Source organism: Sinocyclocheilus grahami, unplaced genomic scaffold (genome assembly GCF_001515645.1).
Source record: "Sinocyclocheilus grahami isolate Dianchi unplaced genomic scaffold, SAMN03320097.WGS_v1.1 scaffold777.1, whole genome shotgun sequence".
Lineage (NCBI taxonomy): Eukaryota > Metazoa > Chordata > Actinopteri > Cypriniformes > Cyprinidae > Sinocyclocheilus > Sinocyclocheilus grahami.
In genome coordinates, this window is record NW_015505956.1 from 332,323 (window position 1) to 344,841 (window position 12,519).

The 12,519-nt window shown below is 39.8% G+C and overlaps 1 protein-coding gene across 1 annotated transcript in view; it reads left to right on the top strand.

Annotated features, from left to right (window-relative positions):
* Positions 1-12,519, top strand: part of LOC107561528 (ankyrin-2-like) — a 168,761-nt gene that overhangs the window by 140,145 nt on the left and 16,097 nt on the right. Inside the window, 10 exon segments of the mRNA XM_016245991.1 lie at positions 2,222-2,320; positions 3,436-3,590; positions 3,777-3,988; positions 4,549-4,756; positions 5,648-5,744; positions 5,990-6,218; positions 7,940-8,065; positions 8,156-8,278; positions 8,836-8,868; positions 9,330-9,351. Of these exon segments, the coding sequence (XP_016101477.1) occupies positions 2,222-2,320; positions 3,436-3,590; positions 3,777-3,988; positions 4,549-4,756; positions 5,648-5,744; positions 5,990-6,218; positions 7,940-8,065; positions 8,156-8,278; positions 8,836-8,868; positions 9,330-9,351 (1,304 nt within the window).

Genomic DNA, 12,519 nt, shown 5'->3' on the forward strand with positions numbered 1-12,519 from the left:
GCCCCGCCACGCCTGACCGCTGAGGGTGCGGGAGGAACTTCAACAGAGTACTCCATGGGGAACTGAACTGAGAAGCAGAAAAGCACACGTATCCGGTACACAAGAGGACACGGGCTGTACACGGAGATTATGGAATCTCGCAAACATGTTAGGCGTCGCCCAGCCGGCAGCTCTACAGATGTCTGCTATATACTGCTTGCAACTCGAGGCAGTTGATATGCCACTGCAGTCGGGGCCCCGACCAGAGCCCCGCAGCTGCATTCCCATTGCACATGGCACCCCAGCCCCTGGTGTAGGCATCTGTTGACACAACAACATGCCTGGATACTTGCCCTAGGGACACCCCCATCCGAAGAATGGCAGGATCTGACCACAGGCTGAAGGTCTGACAGCAGAACGGGGTGACTGAAACCCGGTATACCTGGCTCCACGGCTGGGCAGGAGGCTCGTGAGTAGGCGTAGCGTCCCTGAACCGAACCCTGCTGCCCACCGGCGAAAGGAGAGGGGATGGCCGTGTGGAGGTCCGTCGCAGTGTGCAGTTCCTGCAGCACACCTGGGTCAGCACCATCCTTGTGCAACTGCTTCAACGCCTTGGCCTGGTGGACTTGCAGGAGGGCCATGGCGTGCAGGGCGGAAACGGCCTGTCCAGCAGCACTGTAAGCCTTAGCCGTCAGAGCGGACGAGAACTTACAGGTCCTGGACAGAAGGCGTGGACCACCCCTCCAGGCGGCGGCGCTTTGCGGGCAGAGCTGCAGACTGGGGGGGATGTCCACATACCCTTGGGCCGCCCCACAGTCGAGGGTGGTAAGGACGGAGGAGGCACCAAGTCTGTTTCAGGCAGAAAAAGGTGCCTTCCAAGACTTAGTAACCTCCTCATGCACTTCCGGGAAGAATGGAACCGGAGGCGGCTGCCGACGACCGGCTTGCGCCCCCAGGAACCAGTCGTCCAGCCTCAAGCGTTCGGGAGAAGGAGGAGGCCTCCAGTGCAGCCCGACACTCTCAGCAGCCCGGGAAAGCATAGCGGTCAGCTCTGGATCTGACTCGGGCAACGCCACTCTTCCTGACGGAGGCAGCGCAGCCGAATCCTCATCTCCAGAGCCTAGCTCACCCTCCGATGCAGCGATCGACATCCTGTCATCTGCCTGCACTCTGCACGAGATGCTGGGCCCCGCCCTGTCCGAGGAACCAGCAAACTCGTCCGGGAACCCCAGGTGGTGCGATGCGCTAGGGGAATGAGAGGCCAGCGGAGACGTACTCGACGGGGAAGCTCTCACCGTGATCCTCCGATCTCCCTGACCATGAACCGAAGTAGCCCTCCGAGAACCGGAGGAGCTAGAACGGGGCATGGCAAGGGGGATCCCCCCCCCCCCCTGTTTAATGAGGAGGTATCTAGACCGCAACTTCGCGATGGTCATGTTCCCGCACTGAGAACATGACTCATCCATGAGCGCTGCTTCAGCGTGCTGTAAGCCCAAGCACGAGACACAGCGATCATGACCGTCTTTAAAAAGACGCCCGTCGCTCGTGGAGCTCTTTTAGATATTTGCTCTTTTAGAAAACTGGAAACATTCTTTTAGAGAGACAACCCCCGCTGACACGCCATAACACCAACGCTAGGCTGTTTCTTTACAGACACTCGTGGAGATTCGTCCTAGTAGAAGGCTCAGCTCCGAAGCGAAAAGCTGATGTGCGTTTGCACGCGCTCTCCTTTTATACCCGCGCTGCGGGGCGGGGTGCACCTGGCGAAACACGTACGCCAACTGTCATTGGCTTGTTTAGTTTTCACTCGAAGGGGATTGGGCTCTCAGGCGAGATCCCAATTCGTCAGTCACGACTGACGTAACGTAGAACGTGACTGACTGAAAGGGAACTGGCCTTTACCATTGACCCTAACTTGGAAATAATCACAATAGTAGTTGCTGATTACATTTATATCACCAACAAAATAATATATAATAATAATAATATAATAAGAAGAAAATACTAGCATTTGACAATTAATGAGGCAGTGTCAAAATAATCACATGTATTACATAATCCTATAGACAATGGTACAAGGTAATGTACTCTTACTAGCTACTCAATACAAAGAGGAATTTAAAATGTGACTTTTTTTGTCAGAAAAAATAAAACTCTATTCTAAATGGAAATGGATCTACAAAGCAAACTCGACAATATGCCACCTATGCTCTCTTTTCTCACTGCTGCTATTGGATGACAGTAAGCTCCACCTCCCTACTGCCCCGCCCCCTCTGAATGAGGGTGAGAGTTTGGTTAGCCGCATTCTGCAACTGGGCCCACCAGGGACAAAATTTCTGGGGTAGGAGTGACACATAAAACAACCAATGGATGCCAGTCCCACTCCCTACGTTCTCCTTTCACACGATCTTCCTTTTTAATTGTGTTGTATTTGGTTGTATTCTGCTTTTATTGTAAAGTGGCTCTGTATAGTAGTGTATGTTACCATAGGTGCACCCTAGTGTCATTTTTTTTTATTTTAGTCGTAATTACTCATGATTGTTTCCAAACTTGTTGAAACTGATCAACAAATTATAGATATACTTGTGTACTTCATCATCAAAATTTCACAAGTTTGGGAAATTCATGACCAAAAAACCATTCCCTAGTCATACTATTTGTAGTGAAGTGTGTTGTTCTAAGTCATCTATATGTGCTTCCTTTTGCTCCTTTAAATGAATGTTTGTACGCAGCTTTTTATGCTCATCTTTTTTTCTTTTCTTTTTTTGCCATTTGCTGAGCTACTTTTGTTGCAGCATGAGTTTCAGTTGTGTGAATTTTTAGGTATAAACATAACATGAATATTGTTATATATGGCAGCTATGTTATAGTATGTTTGTAAAAGTTTTCACTTATTTAGGCCATAGTCTTGAAGGCATGTCCAGTAGAATTTTAATCAAGTATCTAGACTTGTATCAAGATATATCTGGGCATATCAAGGTGTTTCAGCTCTGAAGTTAAAACGAATAGAAAACCAAGTCCATTTGTTTTTCATAAACTTTCTTTTTAAAAATGTTCTTTTTGTGTGTGTTTTTTTAACATTCTAATGAAATAAAACAATAAAAAGACAATATAATACACATTATTTATGTATAGTCTACATGATATAGACTTTATTGGATCCAGTTGTTGCTGATCTTTGCAGTTACCATTACTGAACAAGAGAAAAGTAAATATAATAGGACATTTATCGTTCCCATTTCTGTATATTATTGTGCCAGTTTCATTATATTAAAACAGCAAGCCTCTCAAGGCCATTTGTTACAGTGACTTCAGAGCAAAATATATTAGCCTAACTGTAGATGATTTAGTACATATATAGACTTTGTACATAAGTATTTTATTCAAAACACATAAACACACACATTTATACATGTTTTTATGAATAACATTCTTTAACTTCCTGCTGGGCGTTAGGCTGGTGATTGTGGAGATCCCTCACTTTGCGGCTCTAAGAGGAAAAGAGAGGGAGCTGGTGATCTTACGCAGTGAAACGGGAGAGAGTTGGAAAGAGCATCATTGTGAGTACACAGAAGAAGAGCTCAACCAGATCCTCAACGGCATGAATGAGGGTGAGAAAAAACAAACAAACACATAATCAACATATAAGCATAACATGAATATGACCAATACAAATGATAACCTTCCTTCTTTCTAACATAGTCACGCAGGTCTAAACTATTTCCATTTTCACTCATTTGAATGGTCCCTTTCTCATTGGCTGCCCTATACATTGTTTACATCTTAATTTTTTTTAGGACTGGACCCACCAGAAGAGTTGGAGAGAAAGCGAATCTGTCGCATTATCACTCGGGACTTTCCACAGTATTTTGCTGTGGTGTCACGAATTAAGCAGGACAGTAATCTCATTGGTCCAGAAGGTGGAATTCTGAGTAGCACAGTGGTCCCTCAAGTACAGGCTGTCTTCCCAGAGGGAGCTCTCACTAAACGCATCCGTGTTGGCCTGCAGGTAGCATGGAGATCAAATAAAACATATTACAATGTAGAACCATAGTGCACACAGCTGTATTTTAGTTTAGTTATCGATTTGATTTTATTTATCAGTTGCTGCTGTTCATTTTTATATAACATTATAATAATGTTAAAGTTATAATAATGTTATAACAGTCATCTTTTTTTCTATCCATTTAATGTCACAATATTTTTTTTGATTTCTACTAGTTTTCAGAGTTTAAGCTTGGTTTTAATAATCAGTAATTAAATTTATAGTAGAAATAGTACAATGTACTTTCAGTGTGCCACTCTCTTTTTGTTTTTACTTAAAAGTTTAAGACAAAAGTTACAAGTTGTCAAATTTACATAATAGTTATTTTTAAATGACATTTTAGTGCTATCTTATGTAATTGAGCTGATGAGCAATCACAGGCATTCTGTTGGTAACAGTCACAATATTTAAACACATTTTGAACAGATGACAATGAGATACAATGTGTTACTTTAAATTATTAATTTGCTCTGAACCTATCATTGTGATAGTTGTATTCATTATTGCCTTTGCTTTTTGGCCAGGCTCAACCAACGTGTGTTGATGTAGTGAGGAAGAATTTGGGTAATAAAGCCACATTCAGCCCTATAGTCACTCTGGAACCGCGGAGGAGGAAATTCCATAAACCCATAACCATGACCATCCCTGTCCCGAAGAGCTCCACTGACCCAATCCTTGGCGGCTTCGGAGGTGGAGATACTCCTACATTACGTTTGCTATGCAGCATCACAGGTGAGAAAGTACACAGGAATATACAGAAACAAAACAAAATGCTCTTCATTCTATAGGTTGCACAATATGCCTTAAAAGCGTATTAATTCTTAATCAATATGCAGAGACAACTACACAGGAAGTAAGCCATTCATAGGTTAAGTGTAACAATGTAGCACTACAACCAGTGGCATGGGTTAAGTCATTTAGGACATTGTGTAGAGCCTAGAATAATCTACTTGTACTGAGCATCATGACGCACTTCTGATTTGAAATGAAAAAGACTTACCAATTTCTGGTTATATAATAAAAAAAAGTGACGTGACATGTGGCCAAGTATGGTTACCCATACTAGGAATTAGTGCTCTGCATTTAACCCATCCTAAGTGCACACACACAGCAGTGAACACACACACACCATGAACACACACCCGAACACACAGCCATTTATGCTGCGGCGTCCGGGGAGCAGTTGGGGGTTTGGTGCCTTGCTCAAGGCACCAGTCGTGGTATTGAAGGTGGAAGAGAGCGCTGAACATTCACTCCCCCCACTCAATTCCTGCCGGACCTGAGACTCGAACTCGCAACCTATGGGCTACGAGTCCGACTCTAACCATTAGGCCATGACTTCCTATTATATGTCTAGAATGTGCAGTTGTAGTTGTAGTTCCTGAATCTTCACTTAAAATTACTGTTTGGAAGATGATTGTACAGTCTGTACAGTTTACAGCGGGGAAGACGACTTAAAAAAAATGGCATGATATAAAAATAAATATAAGAAGACAAACCAGAGACTAACAAAACAAAGATCAAGAAAACCATTAAAAATCTTTTGAAAATACCAAAAATATTGTTGCTAACTTTAAAAACATGTTTGAATTTTGAAACCAAAGATGATTTTTGCATGTTTAGGTGGGACCACTCCTGCTCAATGGGAGGATATCACTGGGACTACACCATTAACATTCACCAATGACTGTGTGTCTTTCACCACAAACGTGTCTGCCAGGTATTTTTTCTACAAGCATTGCCTGGTGGAGCACTACTCAATATATGTTAAAATTCATGTACACTATTTTGTCTTTTTGATTGGAAAAGACGCAACAAGTTTATTCTTTGATTTTGAATGACAAATTTTCCTGTTCTAACTGCCAATCCTCATTGAAGCCCACATACAAACAATACATTAATTAATGAATAAATTAATTAATTAATTAAAATAAGCACTAATATATCCCATATTTTCATCATCAGATTCTGGCTTATAGACTGCAGGCAGGTGCAGGAGTCAGTGAAATTCGCCACTCAGGTGTATCATGAGATCATCTGTGTACCTTACATGGCCAAATTCGTCATCTTTGCCAAAACACATGACCCTATTGAGGCTCGATTACGCTGTTTCTGTATGACTGGTGATAAAATGGACAAAACTTTGGAGCAGCAAGAGCACTTCACAGAAGTGGCACGTAGCCGAGATGTGGAGGTGAGTCATAGGTATTGCTACTCTGGATTCTTGTTAATATGCTTAAGTGCAGTCCAGTCAGATATTTCTTAGTATTGTCTAAAACCATGGTTCCCAACCAGTTTTCCTTGAATGGTAATTGGTTTGGAGTTTATTTCAATGAAGTGATTTCAATTATACACACCTTTTAAACGCGTTATTATTGGAAAAAATGTGACTGGTTTATGTGATCGACAAGCTGAGAGACCACATCAAAGGAAGGAGGAAGTTATTATCAGAAAGGAAGTAATTATCAGCTGGTTCCAATCATTTGGAGCATTCCAAGAAACTACATATGAAAAGTTTTTATATAAAGCCTTATTGGGCTGTTTGCAGTGATTTTTACCACGTATAAAGAGTTGTTCCTAATAAACAGAATACCATGAATACTTACGTTAATTGATCTAACTAATTGGAATTGTTGTTCGGAATTGGAATTCTACATAGTTTTTCACAGCTGCTGTGTTAGCTGTAAAAATTAAGTGTAAAGTGTTGTAAAGTGTAGAAACTTGGCGCAACTTGACAGAATAGACTGCCCTTTTGTTACACTTACGGGTTTACAGCAGCTTCAAGCATGTCTCATATTTGTAAGGGAGCATTTAAACTACAGGTAATTTAAGATGACATACAGCTGATCAAATGAATCATCTCGCAATCAGTTGAACTGGCTATAATTATCATCTCTGAAATTATATTACTTTTGTTGACCACCAAGAATAATAGTTCATTGAAATCACCATTTATTAGTAAGGTAACGGGATTAAAACACTGGATGTAGGCAGAGTCTTAACTTGAAAGACATTTCTCTTTAAATACAGAAAATACTTTATTAAAAAAATAATTGTATTTATTTTAATACTTGTACACTGCATGCTAAACAACTTTTTTTACTTAAATTTACAGTTAAATACCATAATTTCATTAACTGATATAATGTTAATGTTAACCAACCTATTGAAGTACTGAAATCCATTTTGTACATTTGTAATACACTGATAACCACCAAATGCAGATGCTGATGTGAAAGTCACATGATGAACCAAAGCCCATCGCAAGCAGTTTTTAAATAATAACATATATAGAAGGTGCACAGTGTCATTCACACAAACACCAAACACCATCATGGTAACAAACATGAAACTGAAATAATGCAATAAACATTCATTTAACAACATTAGGTGTAACACACAACCCTAATATACAAAACTGATTAGAAAAAACTAAGAAGAAACATAGTTATTTAAACAAAAAAACATCAAATTTGAAATGTAACGCAGGGAATTCTGGGAATGTCAATTTACGGTTATTCACTGTAAATTATACAGTCTTTTTCACTTCCAAAAACGGTATACTACCGTAAAATTAATGTCCAATACATGTAATGTCCAATACAGTTTTTCACTGTATATAGTAGGGGAATTTACCGTTAACCATTTAACAGGATTTTACTGTAGCATTTTTAGAGTCTTTTACCGTTAAATTCACGGTCATTTTTTACAGTGTAGACTAGGTAGATGACTTAGATTGACATACTGCTGGACTAGACCCAACTAGACTAATGATTAATTTGTGTCATAAGTCTTGTGTTATCAGCTATTCTGGTTGACCAACCTCCACACACACACACACACACACACACACACACACACACACATGTTTGAATGGGTTTTTATCATAGAGACTGTTATTATGTTACATCCTAGGTATTAGAAGGAAAGCCAATCTATGTAGACTGTTTTGGAAACCTGGTTCCTCTAACAAAAAGTGGCCAGCATCATATCTTCAGCTTCTATGCCTTTAAAGAGAATCGACTGGCTCTTTTTATCAAAGTAAGTCAACTATGAGGCCTTTATATATCTGAAGAATTAGAATTGGATCCATACAAAGGTTTAACTGCACACTTGGTGAATCTCTTGTAGATACGAGACAACACTCAAGAGCCTTGTGGACGTTTGTCCTTCACAAAAGAGCCGAGATATTATAGGACTTTGACTCATAGTGCAATATGCAATTTAAACATCACCCTGCCAGCTTACTCAAAGGTAAGTTCATGACATATGCTATTACTAACATTACAGAGCTGCAAAATGCATTGTCCAGTGAAATTTCATATTTTTTTTTTGTGATTGATTGTTTGTTTATGGCAGGTTTGCATGCATTATGTTCATTTTGTTGCCATTATATGAGTGTTTCAGACCACAGTATCTACATAGTTTTATATAAACTTTAACTTGTGATTAACTTTATCAGACATAGTTGAAGCACCACAAAATTTAATTGGTCTATTACACAACTCATTGTTGTGGTTATTTGCAAGGCCTCGTCATTGGAGCCATCTTTTCCATTTATTTCTTCATTGTATTACCTTATTTAATATTATTATTATTATTTTAGTGTATTGGGGTTAATAACTGATAAATGCTTTTATGCATTTCTGTTGCGTTTAACCCCTGTAACACCACACCTCACTGGCTGGCCTCAGACATGTTCTGTTGCTGTGATAACTGCTTTGCCTGCTCTCTCTGTCCCCTTCTGTCTTTCTTGTACCTCTGTCCTTCTGGCGATCTCTTCCTCTTTTGCTGCTTTTTTCTCCTCAAAGGAGTCAGATTCAGATCAAGAACCTGATGAGGAGGTAACTGCAATTTTGCACTTTAATTAACAAAATGTGCTTTGCTTTCCCCCATTATCTCAGTTCAAAACTCCAGGCTCCACTCTTGCTGGCTTTAATTATTAGTTGTAGTACTAGTAACTCTATTACTTGTGAACAGTAATGTTTTGAAAATGTTTTGAAACCCTTAGAATCTCATGAATGACTCCTTAAATGTATTTAAAAAAAATGTTTTAGTAGTCATTCATGCATAAATTACAGATCATTCCACAGGGTTTACACACATTTTCTCAGAAATATATATTGCTTGCTGTATATTGCCAGCTGTCATAGAGGTAATGTCAGCATCCAGACAGCTATGGTGTCAAATAGCATGAAAACAGATAGTAAATTGGCAGTTTTAAGCTACAAATAGGTATATATCTGTTACTGCATAGCATGTATACAACTGAATCTTCTCCTGTTTTTTTTTTTTTTCTTTACAGACAAGCCGGACACTTGAGAAATGTAAGATGTCTAGTTTAATTAAAATATGTTGTCTTGCACCAGACACCTTTCCACTTAACTTACTGAGAATGTCTCTGTAAAATAACAAAGCATGATATTAACATTCTGTAAAATAATTATTTGTCTTGAGTGAGTTAACTATTGGCTGTTGTACAAGCCTAATATATATATATATATATATATATATATATGTATGTATAGGCTGTTATATAGTATTAGACAAGCATTATATAGTGGTTCAAGGCATTATATTGTGTTTTTATTTTTTGCGTCACAGATCAGACTATTTTTTGGATAAGCAAGAAAAAAAAATATTTAAAGCACAGAGAATGACAATGCTGTGAAGGGTTTTTGACATAGGCTAATTGTATGTGTATGTATATGCAACTCGGTATTTCCGTGCTGTCTGAAACCCGTCTCTATGGTTGTGCGCGCTTTTATTGTGTGCAAGAACAGCATGTGAGTAACGATTTGAGCTCTCTTTCGTATCTTCTTGTGGTTTAAAATTGCTTGTACGTGTAAATTGGCAAATTAATCTGCGAATCACGTGCGTGCCGAACGGTAGGGTCTCATCCGTACGTATTACGGATCAACTGCGATCCGTGCAAATGTGACAGATCAGAGCAATCTTTCATTTACTTATTTAACATGAAATTGTCAAATTGCCACTCCATATCAATGGCATACAAAGAAAATACAGAATAATTAGAACAATCATTAACATAAATAATTAACAGAGTGTCATATCTATACACATTTTTCCCAGAACGTACTTGCGACCCGGTAGCAATTCTTCCATGGCCCGGTAGTGGGTCGCGACCCAGTGGTTGGGGACCTCTGCTTTAGTGTAATGATTCTCACATGTCTTTCACATTCCTTTGTACATCACAACATAAATGACTATCAAATTAGGGTCTATATAAATTATATAAAATGGGTTCATTTTGCTATTGAAAATGCAATTTTTAACAGTAAATTTCTATAAGACTTCAAAGGTACACTATGTAACTTTTTTGTTCAAAATTTAAACTTGATATGAGCGAGTACATCATGAATCCATCTACTAAAATTCAATTCAATTCAAGTTTATTTGTATAGCGCTTTTCACAATACAAATCGTTGCAAAGCAACTTTCCAGCAAATTAAGTTTCTACAATATTTAGTGGTAGCTTATCAGTGGTGACTGTCAGTTAATGTACATATGGCAGAAATGTACGGAAAAATCAATTAAAGACGTAATCAAACAGACGATGAACACTATTAACAGCAATTATTATATGATGCAATCAAACTTATTGCAATATGTGGTAGTTCTGTATGTTGTGAAAAAATGTGTTTTTGTCTTTGTCTGAATGACTAAGGTATGCCTATAATAAGTGTTTATATTGGGACTATTTTAGACCAAGCAGGATGCCAAGTACTCAAAGTAGCTCCGGCTACAATGTTCTTTCACAAGATGCATTTATTATTTTTTACATAGTGTACTTTTGTAAAAAAAAAATTTAATCAAACATCTATCTTTAGGTGTTAATTAATCACACCCTGTATATATATATATATATGAAGTGAAGTGACATGTGGCCAAGTATGGTGACTCATACTTGGAATTCTCCGCTCTCGCAAGGCACTCTTTGCTGAGGGTGCCTTCACAAGTGTTCCCTGCGGTGCGGGTCCCGCTTCCGCCGAGGCGGAACGGCGATTACGCTCATGGGGTTCACAGCTGGAACTGGCGGAGGGAATGGAGACGGGCGAGTCCCTATCTTCGTCCTCACCCGCCAGATCCAGCGCTCGCTCACCGGGATCGGAAGCCCGTTCTGCAGTTACTTCCCCCCCCGGGGAGCGAGCTCGGCGCTCCGCCTGTCTTCCTCCGAGGAGGTTGATGTGGTGGGCGTCGACGAGGATTCGCCCCCTCAGTCGCCCCAGTATGAGGAGCTTTTGGAGGTGGTAACTCGTGCCGTGGCCAAACTGAATATCGAATGGCCCGCCGAGAAAATGGCTGAACCGCAGCTCGAGTTCCTGAAGAGGAACGCCTCAGGTTACGTATGTAACCCTAGTTCCTCGAGGGAACGAGACGCTGCGTCTCGGTGCCAGCCTTCCGGCGTCCCTGCCAGCGCTTGCTTCACTCCTTGAGCTGACGCTGGTCTCACCGCACGTGCTTTTATAGCCTCCTGGTCATTACGTCACCCGCCGTGACGTCTCGCCCATCTATTGGTCTGATTACACACGAAATTCAGAGCCCGTCACGCTGAACGGCGTTCCCCTAGCGTTTCTCGACGCAGCGTCTCATTCCCTCGAGGAACTAGGGTTACATACGTAACCTGAGGCGATTTGTGTGGATTACTTGTGGATTCTTTTTTTTATTTTTGGTGAACTATTCTTTGAAATACTGGTCATGTGGACCTATTCCTCTACATATTTTGTGTGTCTCTCTTATCTTACACAGTTCAGTTCAGCTAACAAGCTCATGATCTGAATCTAGTGTGTTGAATAAGTGAAATAAAAATGTGCAGAGCTGTGGTTCCCCAGGACCAGGATTTAAAACCACTGCTTTAGGTGTTACAGTGATTCTGTTTTAGGTGATAGAAATGAGTGTAGCTTTCTTTTTTTCATATTAGTTTTATTCCGATCAGTTCATGAATCATGATAGAGGGAGATGTTTTTGAATAATCACTTTGTGCACAATATGAATTTCATTCATACTGTGGTGATGTTTGTTTTCAACTGTTTTAGAGCCCTATTTCCTTCATTACACAATAACAATCTGCAAAGCAAATTATGATTTTCATCTAAATCTGTATTATTCACCCTCCTTAGTAGCTTTTTTAGTGCTTTCATATATATATACAGTATATATATATATATATAGTTGGATGTTAACATTCTATAGTTCGCTTACTATTGCTTTAGAGAGTATCAAATCACCACAATATGTAATGTGACCTATAAGTATAGTACACACATTAGGATATTGTTCATATGCAAGTAAAAATTAGAATCCAGATCTATTACTACATGGAACTTAGTACACAGTAGTTTAGTACACATGTTAGTTTACCAAATAACAGCTGACATAGAGTATTTTGAATTATGTGTGTGTGTGTGTGTGTGTGTGTGTGTGTGTGTGTGTGTGTGTGTGTGTGTGTGTGTGTGTGTTTTATGTGTCTGCTC